Source organism: Siniperca chuatsi, linkage group LG3 (genome assembly GCF_020085105.1).
Source record: "Siniperca chuatsi isolate FFG_IHB_CAS linkage group LG3, ASM2008510v1, whole genome shotgun sequence".
NCBI classification, from domain to species: domain Eukaryota; kingdom Metazoa; phylum Chordata; class Actinopteri; order Centrarchiformes; family Sinipercidae; genus Siniperca; species Siniperca chuatsi.
This window is the reverse complement of record NC_058044.1, coordinates 18,426,356-18,450,039: the sequence shown is the minus strand read 5'-3', so window position 1 is coordinate 18,450,039 and position 23,684 is coordinate 18,426,356. Positions and strand designations below refer to the sequence as shown.

Sequence of the window (23,684 nt, the reverse complement as noted above, 5' to 3'; positions counted from 1 at the left end):
TACCATTTTTGTCATTTTGTGTGAAAAGGTTTAGGCGTTTTAGATTTAGTTTCACATTAAAAGCTAAAAATTAAAGGAACAGTGTGACATTTTGGGAAATATGCTTCTCCACTTTCCAGTCAAGCGTTAGATGAGAAGTTCACCCAGAACAGTGACTTCCTGGAGTGTTGTTTTCACTGTGATGTTGCATTACTCACCATAAAATCACAACTTGTCTTTTTTACATTTCAGATTGTGTACAAATTGAACAAAACAAGCTATAGTGGTGCTTGGAGGTGGAATTCGTTTTTTTTAAACTCTTGGACAGAGTTAGGCTAGCTGTTTTCCCCTGCTTCCAGTCTTTATGCTAAGCTAAGCTAATCGACTCCTGGCTCTAGCTCCATAGTTAATGCACAGACATAAGAGTTGATCTACTCATCTAACTTTTGGTAAGAGAGTGAATTGTGTAAAGTGTATTTCACAAAATGTCAAGCTAATACTTTAAAGCTTCACTCACAACAGACATCACTTGGTGTGATTTGGGAATTGAGCACACATGGGTTCACTGCATTTTAAGGCAGATGTCCACAATCCAACATCCCAAACACACCCTTTTGATTCCTATCCGCTGTATTATTTCAACACTTCTCTCATTGTAGGTGTTGTCTAATAATTTGTCACCAGTCCTCTGCCTCCTAAAACTCATTTGTTTTATTGATGATGATTGTTGATTAATTAAATAATTGTTGAGTTTGTAAATGCCCACCTCTGGAAATGACAATTGAATAATGGGGAAACTAGTAACAATAATTAGTTTCTATTGTGTAAATGAAAAAAAAAATAAGTCAAGCTTTACCCAAACTTGAGGTTTTATGCACAAAAGACAAAAAGCTCTCCCTGTATATTAACAGTGGACTTGAAAGCAAGATGGGCTTCTTCATATTTTGTATTTGACTGATGTTGTTTGCTGATGAACATCACATGTTTATCTTTTCCCCTTTGTCAAAACACTGTGCATCTTGGACTTTACGTGTTCTTTTTGCTTTCTGACTAAATTTTGCTAACCTGAATCTTGATAGCTGAGCTACCATGAGAACCTTCGTGTTCCTTTGTCGTTTCGCAAATTAATCACAGACCCTTTTCACACCAGACATTTTGACCTGTCAAAACATGAAAAGCACAGGTGGAACTAATAACAGAAATCATGTCTCCTTTCCAGCAATTACTGCAATGCAATGCACCAATTAATAATGTCATTAGTTACACCTGTGTTTGACAAGTCAAAATGTCTGCAGTGAAAAAGGTTTATTCAGCTTTAGTTTTTAGTTTTCAGCCCACCTCCTTGTTTGAGGTCTGGCTTTTACATATTAGCTAGCACCCAATCCTTTAAACAAGTCTCTCACCACAGCTTTTTGTTTAGTTAATAATGACTATTATTAATATGCTAATTTACAATGGTAATGTTTTATTAACCTTCAAATGTTACACATATTGTAACCCCTTTAAGGTAAAAGAACTAATTGTTACAAGAAACATCCACCAAACTGCTGTTTCTTTCCTGCCTCAACGTCCCTTAAGCTATAAACCAGCTCAGCCTGCCAATAGAGGCTCCTCATGTTTTGCTGCTGATAAATTTGTCCTTCACATACAATAGAAGTTAATGGAGCAAACATTCAGGCTGCCGATTATGATGAAACTAATCAGCAGCTTGCTATATTTAAACTAACATTCCTTTTTTAACTTGTAGTTTTTGTTTCAGGCCTTTCCCCACAGGGCAAACGAGTATTACACAAACCTCCAGTTTTCAGTTACAGATTTAGAGACACCACTTACTATGCAGTTGTAAATGTGTCCCCCCCCCCCCTGTAGAGAACTGGGCAAAGGAGTTAGTGTGCTGTTTACTGGAGTATAAATCAATAATTAGTGCATCTGTCTCATCTGTGCAGAATAGCATGCTTTTTTATGTTTTCTATGTTTATCATCCCCTCTGCCTCTCTTACTCTCTATCTCCCTCTCACACATACACTCTGTTATGAATTGCTAATATATTTTTATTATCAAATTCTTCACTTCTTTAAATCGTTATGAAGGTCATTTTTTTATGCTACATGGCTTGTGCTTTGCATGCAGCTGGTATTTTATATGGCAGAATAGTAGTGTGGTACAATAACAACTTAAGTTATGCAGAGAGTCACACAATTCTTCTTGTCCTACCCTCTGCTCTTCCTGGGGTTGTTTTTTTTTTCTCTCTCTCTTCTTGCCTCCTCTTGTCTTCTCCACTCTTTTTCACCCCATCTGTGTCACCCCCCCTCCAAATCCTTGTTCAGTTCTTCTTCTCCCCCCATACATCATTATTTTCTTTGATCGTCTCCATTTGTTTCTTTACCCTCCCACTCTGCATATTGACACCGAAGGGATCTCTCTCTCGCTCTGTATCTCTGTCATTGCACTCTCTTTCCCCCTCTCTAGCTGTCTTTCTCCTTATTTGTCTCCCTGTGTCTCTATCTCTACCTCCCTCCCTCCCTCCCTCCCTCTCATCCTCATCCCTCACTATCTCTCCACGCACACTTGATTCATTTTACACATTACGGTAGCATCCATCATTTTGCTCTGAGAAGGAAAAATCTCTCCTTTTTTAAATCCATGACAATATTTTCCACTTCTCTCTTTTCCGGCTGTCTTTTCTTTCCCAACTCCTACACTCTCCTGTGGATCCAATCCTAAAGCTGGAACCAATATGTTTTATTTCCAGCTGGTCATCATGGCAGGGACCGTTCTGTTGGCGTACTACTTTGAGTACACGGATACGTTCCCCGTGCACATCCAGGGCTTCTTCTGTTTCGACAAAGCCTACTCCAAGCCGTACCCAGGACCAGAGGACAACAGCAAGGCGCCGCCTGTCCTCGTCTACTCCCTCGTCACTGCCATCCCCACTGTGACGGTGAGTCTGTGTTCAAGTTGTGAAAAAAAAAACTGTACTTCCAAACAGACATGACAATCACCTACACACATACACACACATAACATATGACACACACACACGCACACACAAAAAATTTCACCTCATCTACACGTGGTGTTTGTGGACTGAAAGAGGAGAGAGGTGTGTAGGTGTGTATCCTCGTGGTCTCACTGCTCTGTTTGTGTGGATGCGTTCTCTGTCATAACCATGGCAACGGGCACTATATTTGTCCTCCATAGAGCAGTCAGAGATAGCTACAGTGTACAGAGAGTCTGTCCTTATTTCAAGACTGCACGCTACTAAAACTGAATTAAACATCAGCACTAAATGGCTTCCCTTATTCGTGCACAAGAGGAGGCACAGTTTCGTTATTTTCACCAGACCGTCTTCATCCAAGACTTAAAAATGCACATTGAAGCACCTTTATTAATTAAACATCTATACAGAATTGCAATTTGTAGGTCATGAATTCTTGGCAGCATGCACATTCATGCAGAGAATCAAAAACAAATATCCGACCGCTTTATTTTTGCCATTCATTGTGGTAACTCATGCATTTTCACTGGCACTAAATCAGTTTAAAATGAATATTGTAAGGCACAGTAATTGTTGTTATTAGTCTAGAATATATTGAATTCCATTACAGTGGCCATACTTTCTTGTCAGTACAGTGGGATATTATTAATAATGAACCATAGCTTCAAATCCTCATCAAAGCTCTGTCTTGTCTGTCCCCCAGGGCTTGTCTCTTTGATGTCCTACAGTTAAGTGGCATTATGACATGGCTGCCTCTCAGCCACATATTAGAGCAGCACGCACACACACACGGACACACACACACAAACACACACACACACACACACGTTCAAGCAGATGCACATAATCACACATACATGCAGGCAGTCCTGGGTCATTTTGCGTCTGTATAGACGAGACTACCCCAATCCCCTCTCTGTCACCACATTTTTGTATCAGTTTATCATTACTGAAAATATAGGCCTGTTTTACTCCTGTATTGACAAACATTATTGATAATAACAATGATAATAATAACAGATTTGTACATGTTTTTGTTCTTTTTGTTTACATTTTGGATCACAGATGCATAAAGAGAGACTCATTCTAATGATTTTATCTAGCACAACTGCACACACAGGCACATATTCACACATTTGTAGTACAGGTGCACTTTGTATGTGTTTCTTTGTGTGTGTGTTTGTTTGGAGCCTAATATGCATTGGAATGGATGGGGGCTGCAGGCACCAGGGTATGCAAGCTGTGCAGAGTGGGGTGATTTTGCCTGGAGTGTGAAGCGGCTTTTTTGAAAGTCAGAGCATCTGTGTTCTCTCTTGCTCCAAGATACCGCTCCATGAGCCTTTGTTCAGATACAATAAAAAAAGCAAAAAAGCAGATATTCATCTCACTTTTTTCTCAAATTTGACTCAGACTTTTAGCCACAAATGGAAAATGGACGAGTTCCTCGACTGACAGTACAGACGTCTGCTGTAACAGCATATACTGACTTTGTGTGTATGGATTGTGTCTGTGTGTGTGACAGCTCCAACTGATTGTTAAACATAACAGAAACTCCACAGTTTTTCTCTTATTTTTCTTCCCTCTCTCTTTTTTCTGCTGTCTCTGTGTATAATGATGGGGAGGCATACAACTCAGGATAACTTCAGTTTTCACCCAGGAGACTGCTGTTCGTTTTCCGTGTTAAACCAATAGTTAATGTTGACTTCTTTTTAACTTATGTACGTATGTAAGTTAAGTTACGTAACTGAAGTTACGTAACTTAAGTTACGTACTTATTTTAATCCATATCATGATCTTTTCCTAAACCTAAAAAAAGTTTTTCTGGTGCCTAAACCTAACAAAAATATGATTGTTTCACAATGTTAACCATGTGTTTTATTTTGAAGAACTGGATGTTGTATATTTATTATTGGTAACTTGACCGCAGAGCCATGCACGTGCAAAACTGACGCTAAAGGGGTATGTAGTGGATCATATTGTGAAGCGTAGGGCCACTGACCGAGATTCCGTATTTGATGAGTTGGGAGTGAGAACGTGTTGCACTTTCGTACAGTGGGAGACAGGTTAGAAAAAACAACAGTCAAACCATCTGACCGTTATTCCTTAGTGTGGGTCAGGACCAAAAAATTCTCAAAAGTCTACACCCCCAGAGAGTTATTTTCTCAGACTTGACAAAACTGCCTTCGGAGCCAGAGAAGATATTATACAACAGTTTTCACAGGCTGAGTAGTACTCCCCATGACCAGTAAAATTGGTGCCCCAAGAGATGTCTTGCCTCAATCTGTGCCGCCTTTAAGTAAATCTATGAAATCTTTGTAGAGAATGCTTTGAGTGTAGTCCACTCCACTAAGAGACTGTGGCAGGCACCACTCATGGCAAGTGAGGGCTCATGTTGCTGCCCCTGCTTATTACCACATATACAGTAGAGCACATTACACTGTAGAGGTAGAACTTTGATTCCAAGCCATTAAAGTCTGCTCAGATGAGAGCCATTAACCACAAAGTGACATAAACACAAGTTAATCTTTAATTTCTATCATATGACAAAATGTACATCATGCTACTTTTATGTGTAAATTCATGACTTATATAAGTTATTGAAAACTGAACCTGGTCAGTTGAAGACATTTGCAAGACATTTGCAATCAGCTGTGAGATAGCTGTTTGCGCACTAAGTAAGATGAGACGATATCATAGGCACAACTCTGGATGCCCTGCCATCTTTGTTGCAAATTCAAACATCATTTAATGTCTCACCAACAACATGCTGAACATTATGGAATTCATCCTGTGGAGTTTTGGACCTCAAGTAGCGCTATGGAGCAGTTTTTTTATGAGCGAGTCCCCGTTTTGTTTGTCTCCATTGGCACATTCCTGCCAATGGAGGCGGAATTGTGCCAAGATTTGCAGCAATGCACCAGCAAAGGCAGTGAAGAAGAAGACTGCAACCTAACAAACATGGATGTAAACAAAGCAGGATTTAAAATAATAATTATTATTTGCAAATGTTTTATGAGGAAGGGAATTTATTCAACACATTTGTTAGAGCTCAAGGATACACTCAGAGTGTGTTGGTGACTAACACTAAATGTAAACAGAACAGGGTACCTTTAAGAATAATTTGTGATTCAGATTTTATTTATGTGTTTCTTCATTTTAGTGTCAATTTACTTTTCCTATTTATTTGTATCATACTTTTTTCCTTTTATGCATTTATTTCAACTTTTTTGTGTGTATCATTCTCAACCTTGGAGACACATATCTAATTTTCTAAATTATATTGAGGTTATATAACCACCTCTAATTACATGACCGAAGTCCAGTACTTCAATTCTCTGAAGAAGGCTGTGGGATACTGTCAAAAGCTCCGGGAATAGCAAAGTAAGTGGACTTTGCATTTAGAATATTTACCACAAACATTTTTTGTGATTTCTTGTTTTGGCACATCAAGTCCTTCATACATTTTGGGTGGAACAACAATGATGAGATATTGTTGATTGTTGAAAATATGATGTATGAAAAAAAAAAACAGTTTCTGCAGTACGGGTTAAAACAGAATCCACCACGTCTCTCGGGCCTGATCAAAAGTCTGTCTTGAAACTGACAATGCTGAAAAGCAGCAGTGATCTCTCAGGGCTGTCATGTCAAACTGAACCTGTAAGATTTGTGCAACACACACCAGAGTTGACCACATTTGAGTATTGATGTGGTTATTCGACTAGAATTAGAGCACTATACTGTGTGTGTGAGGCAGAGAGAGAGAGGAAGTGAGAGGGTGAGTGAAATAGAGGCACTTGTGTGGTACTTGGCAAATATGCTGTAAGTTTCAGTGCATCAGTGAAGGTAAGTGTGTGGGTGGATGACGGCGCACATCTTCTCCTCCACTGCCACTGAAAACGGATTCTGCGTGTGCAGGTGGGAGTCGATGTGTGTGTGTATATGTGTGTATGTGTGTGTGTGTCTGACTAGTGTTGGGATCTGAGAACTAGTCAGAATGGCTAAAGGCAATCTCTACGACTCTCCGCAACTGTAGCTAATTTCACACACATAGCCTATATACAATACACACCCCAGACACAGTACAGGTGACATTTCAGCACTCGTGCCAATTATCGTGCCAAACTAGCTGAAAGAGCGGGGTAAAGTGCTATTTGAACCATTAGCTAATTATTTGTGCATGTGTATGTGAGGGTGTGTATTCTGTAATGGTTAAGCTGTGACCCATCACAGGATCAAACAGTAATTGTAGGCTTAAGACACATGTGGCACAGTGTGAGCCTTCACAGCACGTGTAGACTAACACTGCACCCCACGAACGCACACACTTGCAAGCTCAAGCAAGAGGCCATGAATGAATGAAGTTTTGAATGTAGAGGTTTATTCCTCCACCTTTTTATGTGGGTCAGAAGCATAATGCTAAATACTTTCGCCCAGGAGAGCTACGCTCTAATGCTGCTAAATATAAGCCTCTCAAACAGGATGAGAAAGCAAAGTGAGGGTGCTCTTTGAGAGGAGAGGCAGCAAAAGTTCAAAATGCCGCAAACACCACACAATGAGAGGAGGAAGAGGGAGAATGAGGAACACAAGAAACAAAGCAGCTAAATGAAAAGAAAAGAAGGAACTAGAGAGTCTGTCCGATGCCATTCAGAAGCTGCTCGCTGTTCCAAGTTTGTTTGCTGCTGTCTGTTAAACCTTGGGAAGAGCCTTCATGCATAATGCAGCTCCATGTGACACAAAGATGGGGATTGGGGCGAACCATGGAGGCAGACTATATCATCCAGTCATGCCAGAGTTTATTAAGTGAGAGCTCTCGATACGCGAAAAACTGCATTGTGCTATTGTTGCCGTCATATCTTCAAAAACAGACGCTGGATGTGGTCAATGCCACATTGTGTTTGGATGTTTCTGTATGCGGTCCAACCTCAGTGTAGAGAGATGAAGAGGGACAATAGTCAGAGTTGAAGAAGAGGACTGGCTGAAGTAAAGCAGGTGCAGATTTAAATAAATACAGAATGCTAAGTAAGGTGATTCTCTTTGCCTTTCAGAGATCAGAGGTCAGGGTTAGCTACAGAAAAACATCCATGGATTGGTGGTTCATCTTTTGCCCACAGAAAACTGGTCAAACATAGATGACATGAAGTCTTTTTGCAATATTACTAGAGCTACTACAACAGTCAGCCTGCAGAAAATAGTTTTGATATCTATGATATTAACAACAAACCTCAGGTTTTTGGTGTGAAGAGTGATGCCGCTTTGCAGCTCATTCCAACAGTAATGCTGGTAGAAATCCACTGAAGAAGAGGCAGAGATATCAGCTTCTCCACTAACAGCAGCGATAGACCAGAAGGCAAAACATAACAAAAATAAAGATATTGTGTTTTGAGGGACTAAATGTGTTGCTCTTTCTGTACCATCACTGTTGCTTTTGCTTTTTGTACTTACCTGTATAACTCACCTTTCAATACAACTCGTTCTGGGGGTTGCTGTCAAGTTCTTCACAAAATGACTCATGAAATCACAAATTATTGACACTTACAGTTGCAGTCTAAATACCAGATCACACCAAATTTATTCAGCATAATTCAATTGTGCATTTGGTCTGGACCCAGGCAAATCCGGCAGAGCAGGATTATATAAAATTGAATTGTGTGACACACCTGATCCATTATGAGCTCTCTAGTTGTCTCTGTTCCCTCGAAGATCAACACTGTTGCTGTAGGTTGAAAGTGTGAATCCATGTGTCAAGTTTACCAAACTCCCCCTTTTTTTCATTTCAAATTTAACTGTTATACTGTAAATGTGTTGTCACTGAGCCCCAGAGTAACCAAAGGTGGATTTTGCTATAAAAACACACCTCCTCTCTCACCAAAAGGCTACCCTTCCAGCTTCTAGTTGTAGTAACATGCATCAATATCACAAAAATCCAATCTTCTTGACTTGATCTCAGAAATAAGATGGAAATGTCAAATCTAACTGTAGCCAGCAACACTTTTTTCTCTGTCTGTCATAAACACTTGGATGTGGAAATTGGTTTCCTTCTCTACTCCTTGGTTATGTGTTTGAGGTAGACACATATGATTCAAATGGTGGGAGGCTGTAGGTAAGGCCTGCTACAGCATAGGTCCCCTGTATGAAGATGGCTCCCATCATGCTCCCTGACTGCTCTATTGTTATGCTAATGTTTAGCAAATTATGTTGTTCAGAAAATCTGGTCTTTTCCTGTTCTCATTTTTCTCTATTCTGTATTTACCTTCTATTGTTATTGTAATCAGAGTTGTCATCTTTGACAAGCAACCCGAAAGAAATCTGCTCACACACACACACACACACACCAACGTACACGGACGTACAATCACACGCTCACACATATGCGCTGTAAAGTAAAGCTGAAGTAAGCGTCTTCATAGATCGCGAAACAGGAGAACTCATTCAGTTCATTCGTGCAATCATCCTCTTCCGACATTTTCGAGTTGATTGCATCACACATGCTGGGTGAGTGTACACACACACACACACACAGACATAAGCACATAAGCACAGAGTCTTTACACACACATGAGTCCAATGCCCATATGCAAATTGGCCAGAAGTTTGCATACTGTTAAGCCTCGGGACAATCGGTCATGAATAATGGAGTCACATATGACAGACAGAAGAGGATTGGAAAAAGCCATCGAGCAGGAGAAAAGATTCGAGTGTCGCTCTGTCCCACATAATGGATTGTGTGGAGATCAGTTCCCTTCATGATTTCCTCTTCAGGAAGGATGTAGGAGAGAGGATGAAGCCACAAATTTGGCTAAAGTGATTTTGGTGCTGATGTGAAATGTTGGTGCTGTGAAAAGTCAATTGGTGTATTATTGACACTACAGTTCAGCACATTACTTGTGGCAGTGTTTACATGTGTATGTATGATGAATCAAAAAACAGACAATGTATTCTGGTGAGACTTAGAGGGCAGAGCGGGTCGGCCACTAATCGGAAGATCAGAACCCCAAATTTCTCCCAAAGGCTGTGCCATCGGTGAGTGTGTGTGAATAATTAGTTTCTTTCTGATGAGCAGTTGGCACCTTGCATGGTATGCTCTGCCATCAGTGTATGAATGTGTGTGAATGGGGTGAATGTGATGTGTATTGTAAAGCGCTTCGAGTAGTTGGAAGACTGCTAAGGCGCTATACAAGTACAGTCTATTTACCATTCCATTTACCTACTGTAAGTGTTGACATGCCTTTGCAAAGTGCAGCGCATAACATCATGCTTTGCCACCTGTCACAATTTATGGCTATCTTTGCCTTTATTTGTGAACAGGTGTATGGATATTGCGGGGACCCCTGGAACATGGCGTAATGAAATACACCTTTCTGAATTTTAGCCAAATAGCTAGAGTTGTGGTAGTTTAGGTGTATCACTTCCTGGTTTATTTTGTAGTAGTCTCCTTCCCTTGTGTGTCTTGTGTTTTTACTTCCTGTCTGTGTTTTCCCTCCAGTTTTGATTGTTGGTCCTCCCTTGATTATTGGCACCTGTGTCTAGTTATCTCACCTCCCCTAGGGTATTTAGTCTTGGTCTTTTCTTTGTTCTGTGTCGGATCATTGTTGTACACATGGTGTTGTTCCTTGCTGAGCCTTGACTCTGAGTTTGTATTGTATTCTTTGTTCTCCTGTAGACCTTGTTTGGATTTTGGATTCTGGATTTTTGGATTTTGCCTGCTCCCTTGTGTACTGTTTTTCTACCTTGGACTCATGCCACTGCTTTCACCTCTGCTAGCCGGTAACTTATCTGCCTTTTGTCTACCTGTACTTGCCTGCATACCACCCCACAATAAACACGGAAGTTCCGGCTACTTCACCTTGAGACTGCTTCCTCGTCATCTGCTTTTGGGTCCACTTGCCTCTATATTGTCCTTCTTTCACACTATAGACTAGATATGATTCTTATTTGGACATCATACCAAGCACACGCAACAGTGTTTGCTCTTGAAAACAGGGAATTAGGTTGAAAATCTAAAAGCTCTGTTAAACATGCAATTGGCCCAAGGGCATGATTCAGACATGTTCAGTTAAAACAAAATTGACTGTGTCCATCACAATGTCAGGACAAAAGGGCTACACAGGCAAATAGTCATTAAAGGCAAGCAGAGAACAGAATGGCTGGCTACTAAGACAAAAGCACATAAGACAATCTTCAGTGAACAGAGAGAAAGTGGCTGGCATATATACTTTGGGAGCTGATTAGGAAAATGAGGGGCAAGTATGTACAGGTGGAGATCAGGTGACTGGGGAACAGCAGGAAGAGCTAAGGACAACTGCTGGAGGGTGAGGGAATGATAGGGTCAGTGGCAGAGGTGACTGGAAGTGAGCAAAAATAATTAAACTAACTATATCAGATGTTAAGTTTCTATTGTTCTCTATGGTCACTATGAGAGTTTTAATTCTCAAAGGAGAATTTTGGAAATGTAACTTGATTGCTGCCATCAGTGTATTATCATTATAAGCTAATTAAATCCCCATCTTAACAAAAATGGTATCTGTTTTATTATTGACCATCACCATCTGTCTGTCCATCCATGTCTAACTCTTCCTCTGTGTGTTTGTATGTCCGAGAGAGAGAGGGAAAGTCAGAGACAGAAAGACAGACAGATCAGTGCGTCAGCAGTCGTGCTTATGAGATGGAGCAGTGACAAAAGGGCAGAGATAATAAGGGATAATCACGACTTTATCCTGTCTGCCAATCACACTGGGTAGAGGATTGAGAGATGAAGACAGCATGCCATGTAGCCCCATGTCGATACGCCTGACCAACCATCCGCTCCCACTGTGATTAGCCTGTAAGACATGCTCTAACTCATAGATGAGACCCCTAATCCAGCAATACATTCACATTCTAACTCTGGTAGATTAGCTGCATGGTCTCTTCCCACATGGATCCAGGATCCTTCTGTTTCTTCTTAAGGGGAGACCAATCGGAAGAAACGCAACTTACAGGAGAATGAAAAGGAGAATATGAGGAGGTGGAGAGATAACGAAGAGTAAGCAGGATAAGAACAGAGAGGGAGAGACTCGAGGAAAAAGAGGAAAATGCAAAGAGACAAGAAAATAAATCGGGAAAGCGAGGAGAAGAGAAGACGAACCGGGTCATACCTCAAACCGCGGTTAAAACCTTACTGAGTACAAACAGGATTTGAACTGTGTGAGAGAGAGGGATAGAGCAAGCAAGAAGGACGCAAACAAGGACAATTTATATTTGAATAAGGAAAGAATAAAAGAGAAATAAACAGAGACAGAGAAAAAAATAGAGATGTTTCTGGTAGCCTAGTTTTTCCTCTACAAAGACCTGGGAAAGCTGCCCGGCCATGAGCAAAAAAACACAATAAAAGCAGGGTGAGACAGAGAGAAGGAGATGGATAGAGAGAGTGTGGGTGATGATGAAGCTGAAGCAGCTGAATTGTCATGGTTACCATCGCTGGTGTGTGAGAAGGCTGCCCGTGTGTGTGTGTGTGTTTAAAGTAGAGCACTGGGCTTGCAATGTCAACAAATGTCATGTGATATTTGCAGAAGCTTTAAGTAGACTTGGTGTAATCCTCATGACGGTTTTCATGTTTCTTTTCACAATAACTACTGAAGAGCTGCTTTCAGTCAGTATTACATCATTTTTAGAAGGTGTTTAAGCGTAAAGGACTTCCACTGAAACGCACATTATATATCCATTAACACATAGATTAGGAATTTAACGCTGCACCAGCTATGATTCACTATGTAGCAGTTCATGGTGTAAATGCGTAGCTAAATTTAGTGTTTCCTCACAATATCCCCAAGCTGTTAGTGATGAACAAAAAATCCCAAACACATCTGTAAAAAATGCACAGATACATTAGCGTAAATTTCCACACGCCCCCTTAAGCTTAAGTTGCTTTTTATATGTGTTGTGACGTCAAATCAGCATTTAATGCTCCATCACTTGTTCCTTTTCTGATTGCTGTTAGTATTACTCATAGTACATGTGTGTGTACTGAGTGAAAGTGTGGATCTCTGGGTTTTGCATACATGTTTGTGTCTGTTTTCTATGTATACATCCCTGTATGTGTCTGTGTATGTGATTTGATTTGATGTCTTTTTTTGTGTATTTCTTTGTGGAGGAGCTGTAAATTGAAAGCGATGGTTGAATGAGCATATATCTTTTGTTTTAAAAAATCCACCAGTTTACAGTTCCTGTCTGTACAGTCAGAGCTCATCATTAGATCCTTAATCACCTTTTCATCCTTTTCTTTCTTCACGTTTTTCTCCTTTTGATCCTCATTGTTATCTTTTGTCAAGCAAGACTGCATACTTCCTCATGAACACACACACGTACACACACACATTTTTTGGAGTCACGCTTACAAAAGCAAAAGAACATCCTACAATCGACTGTCATTGTGTCATAAGTAGAAAATCAAAGAAAGCCACTTAAGACCCACTCAACCTCTGGAGTTTCTCCCATCACTCTCCCACAAAAAACATTCATGTGCTCTCCTCTGTGCCACCTCTATTCCCACAGACATCCTTTCATCTTATTTATATAGTTGTCAGAGTTGCTACCCTCAGCTTCTACAGTACACACACATACTTTCTCAACAAAAGGAGGCCATGTGATCTCTGCTCTCTGAGGCAGGAGAAGACAGTTTGTGTCAGTCATTCTTCATCTGCCTCTTCATCTACCTTTTTTATTCTTTTTTTTCTCATTTTCATCAACTCCTCCATTTTGTCTTACTCTCTATTACCCTATTTTCTGTTTTCCATCATCTCTCCATCTTCTCATTCCCTGGCCCCATCCCTTTCTCTCTCTTCAGGTGTTTGCACACAAACGTCTGCCTGTATCTTAATCATACCCCCTCCTCTTCCCTTTATCCCTCTGACTATCCAAGGATGAAATAAATGTGTCCTAAAAAACATAGCAATTGCCTCCAGAACACAGCCAACATCTGCTCAAAACTAATTGGCTGCCAAGTGATTTCCACCTTGTTCCAGTTGTTTTCCGGTAGAGTATAAAACCTTACCTTCCACTAAGAGTTTAGGAAATACAGTTTGTAAGTTAGCGTTGAACTCATTGGTCAGGTCTCACATACCTGCCTCGTACACTTGTGTGGCTACCTCCATACTGTTACAGCGCCTAGTCTTACATATTCTTATCAAAACTGAAACATCTTGACACTGGATGCATTTTTTATTTCCCTAACCGAAAAAGCAACATCTGCTTTAAATGAATTGTAATGTCTTACTCAGAGTGAAGTGTCCTCATGTCAACCAGGATCTGTCAACACTGACTTTTCAGAGTTTTAGTTCACAATCTGGTGACTCATACGTTGTGTGTTTTTATCAGGGAATTCAAACAGAGCTGGGATCATGACTCATTTTGAATTTGTAACTATTTTCTAAAAAACAACTTGAAGGCTGCTGCCACTATTGTTAGTTGTTTGCTGATTTAATTCCAATTTCCAGCAATATACCTGACACAATATTTCAATTAAAATGAGTTTAGATGAGCGGAGAGAAGCCCTGGAGGGATAAAAAAAATCATCTCCCACACTGCCAGCCATGCTGTTAATGACTTCACATTAATATCAAAGAAGTATATAGCAAAAACTTGTAAAGCATTACATTTATTAAGTCGGTAACAAGTGGCTGCTATGGCGTTTTTTGGTTACATATTTCATGACCCATGAATGCATGTGTGGCCATTGTTGCCTCAAAAATGCCCTTTTAGATTGACCCTCTGAAGAAGGGCAGCCCTGAATGATGTGGTGTGATGATACACAGAGGTATGGAAGTAGACACCTCAGTATGGATTGGAGGGTGTATGTTGCTGTGGGATACATGCTGGCACACTGACAGTCCCCATCTGCATTACTCTGAACCTCAAAAATACTCTCAAATTACTCAACCGTCCTGCCCTCCATTAGAGGCAGACTAATGCAGTGGAAAATGTGTTGTTTTTTGTATTTCAGGCTTGCTGCATGTCGGTCCATTTCATCTTCTTCCTCGCCATTGTGGCTTGTCTCCCAATCTGTCTCCCTTTTTGTCCTATCCTTTGATCTCTTAATAATTTTCCTTCCTTTCCCCACACATACACACAAACTCATATACACATGTCTTCTTGATAATTCGTGATAATTCTCTGTGGGTTCTTCACTATGAGCGACATCTTTTACATTACACAAGGTCATTTGTTCCATTGTTAATATAAGAATAATGATTAGAACTTGTGAGCTTCCAGTCCAGCCTTCGTTGTCTCTGCTGACTGTTAGTTTGATATGAAATTAACCACAGAGCTGCCATAAAAACATCTGTTAAATATCTGCAAGCTTTGCGCTAGCATTTAGTGAAAGTTTTATGTATTCTTTGCATGAATATTGATTACTGTACAGAGCCCTCTGAATCAGAAGCTGCTGGATAGAACTAAGGTAACTTCATAGCCTAGTGCAATCAATGCATTTTATATTTCTTTCTATTACAGGCCTTTTATTGTGATTAAAGTGGTCAGTGAAGCAGCAGCAAGCAACCTTTCAGTGAGATCAATATGAAAAGGGATTTGTATTGACACTAGATACTTTTGAGTATATGGCTGTGGGAGAAATGTAGCATATAACAAGTCAGTGGGTGCCCATCACCATTGAATGTCGATGTGAACACAGTAGTTTGGGGGTAGCAGAAAAAAGTAACTGAGCGAATGATAAAGGAGTAGACATGGCAACTGCTTCCCTAATGGGGATGTAGACTTCATTCTCCATCACAGTGAGAAGCAGGGAGAGAACATGCCAGAGAAAGAGTAACAAGACAATTCAGTGTCCAATGTTATTATCTGTAGCTGCTGCTTTATAGGTTACAACACAAGCTCTAAAGCAATGAACAGCACTTCTGTCACACCAGAAATGAATAATTAATTAAAATGTAAACCCCTTAAAATGTACGTTTCAACAAGCTTTAGGCTTCTATATTATTAACAAACATGTGCAGACATGCACATCACAAACGTCTCTCCCTCTCTGTTCCTACACACCCTTCAGTCTCTCTGAATTTGATTCCTTTGGTTTGATGTTGCCTTTAAGGAATCATCAAGGAACTGGGGCTCCATGCTGTTGAATCCAAATATGTTGTGAAAAGTATGAAAGTCAGCTCGTTCTTGAAAAAATGTTATTGTCACTGTGCAATCTGACAATCTAGTCAAAAGCAACGTATAGAGACGGGGCAGTTGGGTCATCGCCCCACACCTTTCCAAAGAGTTAATGTTGTCAGATCCTTGTCTGCAATGAGTAGTATTGTTTCTACCTCTGTATGTTACTTAAAGAAAACAGCATGTTGGCTTAACATATATACATTAATTGGTGAGTGGGTAATAATTTAAATATATATCAGATTTATCAGTAATGTATAAAATAATAATAAGCTTTCAATCACAGTTTAGTTAAATTATAATTCTTACAACAGATACATCTAATTTATTGTAAGAAATTAGTAGAATGAAGCAGGTGTTGCCAGATTCTATGAACTTTTGTTGGTATTTTACAGAAATCAGGATGAAGCTGTTTAGTTTAGTTGATGAACTTAAAAAAGTGGCTCTAGTCTTCAGTGCCATAAAAACACATTGATTTCACAGCAGATTCAGATATCACTATTCATTCCCTTTCTTTTATTTTCAGTTTTCAGCATCACTATATTTATGTTTTGGTCAATGTGTATGTATGTGCATGTGCTGCAGCCATTTAGTACGTGTGTTCAGTAGGTGTGTGTCTGCAAGAGCCGTGTTGATTACACATCCTGCTGCCCTGCAGAGATGTCTTCCTTTTTGAGGTTATGCTTGTGGCAACGCTAAAACTCTTATTGCATGCATCGTCCTGTTGTAAAACTCACCACTTAAATTGGCAAACTCCCTGGGGTTGCTGTAAAAAATCAACTTTACCACACTGCATTGACAGCTGTTGAAGCCAGTTTGGCAAGTTTAGAATGAGCCTTTGATAGTTTTTATTATTTTGCAATCAACCTCTTCTTTAATCCTTAATCTCACTTTCATGGTGATTAATTTCCAACAACACCATTTACAAGTCTCTTATGCCTTTTGCCCCTTTGGCTGCTAGCTGACTATCATCAGTGGCTGCTGTCTCCTCCACTCTTCTTCTTCTTCCTACTCTGCCCCACACTCACTTCACAAGAGCATCTCCCAGAAATACATTAGAACAGTAACAGTTTATTCAGAACACTGTTGCCAGAGTTTTAACATAGCCAAGACAAGTCTACATAGTTTTCTGTTGTAGAAACACTGCAATGATACTTTTGTCATGGTGTTTGAATCTTTTCGTGGTCTCGTTCCCTGAGTACAAAATCACGTCACTGCATATGTTCTGGCACAACCCCCAGACGCTCTGATTCAATTGTATACCACACCTAAATCCAGTTCAAAGAAGTGAGGGAAGACTGCTTTCATTTCTTGCAGAAAGCTCTGAAACAGCCTGTCTAAAAATCTGAGGGCTGCAGAAACCTCGTGTTTCAAGACCTACCTTTGTAGTGTTGCTTTCTCAATGGAACAAATTGTGACCATACTTCTATTAGCACAGACAAAACCGTCAAAGAGCACTATAGGTTTGAGCAGCCCACTGAAATTTACATATACATTTTTTACAGTACCTGCTGTACAGTATATATAAGGCCAACACATACCATGTAAGCATCTCTGTTTCTGTAGCATAACAGGAAGCTTTCGCTGTGGGACTGATAGGTGTCACCTCACTTTCTGCAGAAGACGTTGCAGGAGAGGATGAATGAACTCAAATCTCTCCCTGAAACCAACATGGCAGGGTGAACTCTGTGATGCGTACGCTTTAATGGCGGAATGCTACGAGTCCCTGCCCAATAGAAATTGGAAAAAAATAAGACTGACCAACCAAATGGCTGAAAAAGGTGATGTTGACTGAGTCTGTGTGCAGGACCAGGCTGTGCCTTTCAGGTTCCAAACAATAAGCTAGGTCATCTATGTACTATTGTATTCTTGTTCATTTGGGGGCTGTAGAAAGACTAAACAGATTTTTTTGTTTAGCATCAGTGCCAACATACAATTCCAGTACCCTAACAATCAAAAGTAATGAACACTGCTTTTACCATGTAACATTAACATACATCCAAACCTCATAACCATCACCTCATGTAGTTATTTTTAAGGCTTTCAGTTGTACCATTGGTGGGAGTATGGAGTCATTTTCATCACAGGCAGTGGGTAATGTGATTTTTGGAGCAGCCTGGAGGTAAAAATGTGCTACATATAATACAGCTGTCTAATCTTTGGCGCCCACCAGCTCTGCCAAAGTGCCTGCAGCAAGGTGTCGAACCTCCACCAGCTCCAGGGATACTGATTTATGACTCAGTACTGACTCTACACACCTCCCTGCAGAAATTAATAAAGCATAGTCAAACTTGTGTGTGCTTCGTGAGGAGAATATTCTGGCAGGCCCAAAATAAACTGATTCTGATTTTTTGAAGAACTTGAGGCCAACGTACGATCATGTACGGTCACCTTTTTTGTACAATTTTTTCTCTCACTATATTTTATTTTACTTTGGAGGGTTTGCTGAGCTTTAGCAGTGTTACCCTGTTTCATTTTTATTCAGTTACACACAATCTCCTTCCAGTAATTAAGTAGTAATTAGTTAACCTTATAGGAGACTTGCTCAACAATGTCTTGACAATTGTTTATACAGGTTAATACATTACTCATTGTCTCTTTCTCTTTAGTTATAAAGCCCACTACCATCCCCTTCAAATGGTCAAAGATGTCATGTGATTGGCTGCTGATAATAACTTTTTACTGTGAAGATGTACGAAAGAACCAAAAACATCAGCGTGCAAGATCGTTTTGTTCTTTTGCAGCCAGAATTTCAACGCACCTGTCTATAAGACTTTCTAGAGTGCAAGAATTTTGTAGTAAGTGCTGCTGTGAAATTATGCAAAAGCTTGAAGGTGAGCAGGGCACTGCAAAAACAACCACTCAGCCATCATTTCTTGAAATTATGTCTGAAGGAACCAAGAACCCTGTTTCCCCAACACACATGACCTCAGGGCTGCATACTGTAGCTTTGCAGTACTCACAGGTCACGTCATACTCCAAAGACATAATTTATGTTGACACACAGGCCCCACAACGCTCTCCATTGGTGGTTCTTAGTCCATAACATCAATAATAGTGTAAACCTCAGCCTTCGTCTGTCACAATGAGCGCTGTGAGCATTGGTGCATTAGCATCGTCCCACGCTCCTGGCTCTGGGCCATGCATAATGTATGAGCATGTAACCTATACATCTATCCAATGCGTCTGTCAGCAGAGGTCTCGTGATCAGTCAGGTTCAGTATGCAGGATGTAATAGCGACCAGGAATGTGTTACATGGTGTTTAGTCAATCTGTCTGTCCCCTGTCAAAAGAGATCAACATCCTGCTGATTTGACTTGGTTTTTAAACTGCTAAAACTGCCTCTCACACGGCTGCCAGAGGCTCGAGGTGTGTGCTCTTTAAATGGGTGTTCAAAATGTGTTAAGGCTATAACAGTAAAAATATAATGGAGGTTTTATTGAGGTGTGATCAGGGTGGGGTAAAACATTAGCTAAGACATTTCAAATACTTCATGAAAATAGTATAAGATTTGTCTGATTTATGTTATCTGGCAAACCCAGTCCTTACTTTTGAGGTTAGTAACCCACATGACATTATTAATCAAAGTATAGTCATGGTTTACTGGAGCTGCAGTAAATCTGTACATAAAAAATAAGAAAGAGAGCGATAGAAGGTCCATGAGACACTGAGGTTGACAAACTCCCACTGATGAGAGTGAATGGGATGTTGGGATTTACTAAAGCAGCATAAAATCAGTCAAATGGTGAGGGAAAAAGCAGGCTGTCCGAGGAAAACTGAAATCATTGCGAGGCTGAGGGAGGAACACTCATGAATAATTTTGCTGCCCACCATATTTAACTGACAGAATATTCAGTGAAGCTGATCAATCCTTAACCACACAGTTTTAGCTTTCTGTTTGACAAAAATGTTTGTGGTTTCTCTCTGTCTCTCTTTCTGTCCCAGATTCTGATCGGGGAAGTGACCAGTTTCTTTGTGAAGACAGAGGGAGCTCAGGAGAAGACCATAGTGACCGCTGACTGCTGTTATTTCAACCCCCTCCTCCGTAGGATCGTACGTTTTCTGGGTCAGTTATAGTCCTAAAGATCAGGGGGTTTTTAGCTTTGACTAAATAGAGCCTCTGTACTCTGGGACCAAGGCTCATTAAGACCAGTACTCCTCTGTCATAAGGCCAGAAAGAGCCCTTATCCTTAGTTTAGGTCTCTTGTGGACTAATTTCACTTGCCCGTCTCTTCATGTCCTCTTCTGTTGATGTTCTGGGATCTTTTTCATCATCTCTGTAGCCTGTATTTATCTAAGTTATGAATATTTTAAAGTGATGGTCTGTAGATATGAACCATAAAAGCAAAGGCTATGTCTGTCTGGCCTTTCACTCCCACACAGATAGCAGTCAGCCTAACCATTTAATTCCCATTTAAGTGCTTGTTTCTGACACTTGCCAGTCTCATTGATTCACTTATTTTGAGTTTACATACGCACACCCTCCCTCTCTCTCACTTTGTCCCTCTTTTTTACACAGGTGTCTACTCCTTCGGCCTCTTCACAACCACCATCTTTGCCAACGCAGGTCAAGTGGTGACAGGAAACCAGACGCCTCATTTCCTGTCTGCCTGCAAGCCCAACTACACAGCTCTGGGCTGCCAGTCTCCGCTGCAGTACATTACAGAGCGCCGAGCCTGCACTGGAAACCCATACCTGGTGGCGTCCGCCCGCAAATCCTTCCCCTCCAAAGACGCAGCGCTCAGCTTTTATTCAGCCATCTACACAGTGGTAGGAAACTTTTTGGGGGCACTGGGTGAAGGGAGAAACACCAGGGTAATTGTGGGATATGATGATGTGTGTGTTGGGGCCTGACTGTTGCGTTGGTCAAGCAAAAACTGTAAAGTGTAACGCAAGACATGCTTTTGCTTTGCTAAAATTTTACTAAAGCAGAATAATTTTTCTTTAGCAATACTTTATAATAAGGAACCCTTTATAAAGGGTATATAAAAATGAAAGCACAACACACAACCTGGCAGCCCAAAGGTTATTCTTATTGATAGCTTATAATTTATCTATAAAGCATCATTATATAAATGATTTATTTACCATTAATAAAGCTAAGTTACAATGCAACCGCAAGGGGGCACAAGCCAGTGTCTTCGTGTGCCAGTCCCAAGTCTGGATAAATGCAGAGGGTTGTGTCAGGAAGGGCATCCGACGTAAAACACATGCCAAATTAAAAATGCTAATCGTGAAAATGCGTGGTGATTGGTGCAGATTTCAATGGGCATGTAGGTGAAGGGAACAGAGGTGATGAGAATGTGATGGGCAGGTTTGGTCTTCAGGACAGGAACGTAGAAGGACAGATGGTGGTAGACTTTGCAAAGAGGATGGCTGTAGTGAACACTTTCTTCCAGAAGAGGCAGGAACATAGGGTGACATATAAGAGCAGAGGTAGAAGCACTCAGGTGGACTACATCTTGTGTAGACGTTGTAATCTGAAAGAGACCAGTGACTGTAAAGTAGTGGTAGGGGAGAGTGTAGCCAGACAACACAGGATGGTAGTGTGTAAAATGACTCTGGTGGTGAGGAAGATGAAGAGGACAAAGGCAGAGCAGGGGACGAAGTGGTGGAAGTTGAAAAAGGAAGAATGTCATGTAGTTTTCAGGGAGGAGCTGAGAGAGACTCTGGGTGGTCAGGAAGTGCTCCCAGATGACTGGACCACTACAGCTAATGTGATCAGGGAGACAGGTAGGAGGGTGTCATTTGGAAAGAGGAAAGTGGACAAGGAGACTTCGTGGTGGAACGAGGAAGTGCAGGAGTGTATACAGAGAAAGAGGTTAGCTAAGAAGAAGTGGGACACTGAGAGGACTGAAGAGAGTAGACAGGAGTACAGGGAGATGCAGCGTAAGGTGAAGGTAGAGGTAGCAAAGGCCAAACAAAGAGCATATGAGGACTTGTATACTAGGTTGGACACTAAAGAGGGAGAGGTGGATTTGTACAGGTTGGCCAGACAAAGAGATAGAGATAGGAAGGATGTGCAGCAGGTTAGGGTGATTAAAAATAAGGATGGAAATGTATTGACAGGTGCCAGGAGTGTGATGGGAAGATGGAAGGAGTACTTTGAAGAGTTGATGAATGAGGAAAATGAAAGGGAACGAAGAGTAGAAGAGGTGACTGGTGTGGAGCAGGAAGTAGCAAAGATTAGCAAGAGTGAAGTGAGGAGGACGTTGAAGGGGATGAAGAGTGGAAAGGCAGTTGGTCCTGATGACATACCTGTGGAGGTATGGAAGTGTCTAGGAGAGGTGGCAGTAGAGTTTCTGACTAGTTTGTTTAACAAGATCTTGGAGAGTGCCCGGGGAATGGAGGAGAAGTGTATTGGTGCCAATTTTTAAGAACAAGGGAGATGGGCAAAGCTGTGGCAACTACAGAGGAATAAAGCTGATGAGCCATACAATGAAGTTGTGGGAAAGAGTAGTGGAAGCTAGGCTAAGGGCAGAGGTGAGCATTTGTGAGCAGCAATATGGTTTCATGCCTAGAAAGAGTACAACAGCTGCAGTATTTGCTTTGAGGATGCTGATGGAGAAGTACAGAGAAGGTCATAGGGAGTTGCATTGTGTCTTCGTAGATTTAGAGAAAGCGTATGACAGGGTGCCGAGAGAGGAGCTGTGGTATTGTATGAGGAAGTCTGGAGTGGCAGAGAAGTATGTTAGAGTGGTGCAAGACATGTATGAGAGCTGTAAGACCGTGGTGAGTGTGCTGTAGGTGTGACAGAGGAGTTCAAGGTGGAGGTGGGTCTGCATCAAGGATCGGCTCTGAGCCCCTTCTTGTTTGCTCTGGTGATGGACAGGCTGACAGATGAGGTTAGACAGGAATCTCCATGGACTATGATGTTTGCGGATGACATTGTGATTTGTAGTGAGAGCAGGGAGCAGGTGGAGGAAAATCTAGAGAGATGGAGGTCTGCTCTGGAAAACAGAGGAATGAAGCTTAGCCGCAGTAAGAATACATGTGTGTCAATGAGAGGGACCCAGGTGGAACGGTGAGGTTACAGGGAGCAGAGGTGAAGAAGGTGCAGGACTTTAAGTACTTAGGGTCAACGGTTCAGAGCAATGGAGACTGTGGAAAAGAGGTGAAGAGGCGAGTGCAAGCAGGTTGGAACGGGTGGAGAAAAGTGTCAGGTGTGTTGTGTGATAAAAGAGTATCAGCAAGAATGAAAGGAAAGGTGTTCAAGACGGTGGTGAGACCAGCGATGTTGTACAGCTTAGAGACAGTGGCACTGAAGAAAAGACAAGAGGCAGAGCTGGAGGTAGCAGAGCTTAAGATGTTGAGGTTCTCTTTGGGAGTGACGAGGACGGACAGGATCAGGAATGAGTACATCAGAGGGACAGCTCATGTTAAATGTTTCTGAGATAAAGTCAGAGAGGCCAGATTGAGGTGGTTTGGACATGTTCAGAGGAGAGACTGTGAATATATTGGTAGAAGGATGCTGAGGTTGGAGCTGCCAGGCAGGAGGTCTAGAGGAAGACCAAAGAGGAGATTTATGGATGTAGTGAGAGAGGACATGAAGTTAATTGGTGTG

The 23,684-nt window shown here is 41.1% G+C and overlaps 1 protein-coding gene across 3 annotated transcripts in view; it reads left to right on the top strand.

Moving 5' to 3' along the window:
- Positions 1 to 23,684, top strand: part of LOC122872898 (phospholipid phosphatase-related protein type 5-like) — a 51,164-nt gene that overhangs the window by 21,775 nt on the left and 5,705 nt on the right. For all 3 annotated transcript variants that reach the window (XM_044188988.1, XM_044188987.1, XM_044188989.1), the window contains 3 exons: positions 2,732 to 2,920; positions 20,066 to 20,186; positions 20,640 to 20,890. In XM_044188988.1, the coding sequence (XP_044044923.1) occupies positions 2,732 to 2,920; positions 20,066 to 20,186; positions 20,640 to 20,890 (561 nt within the window). The remainder of the gene's footprint in view (positions 1 to 2,731; positions 2,921 to 20,065; positions 20,187 to 20,639; positions 20,891 to 23,684) is intronic.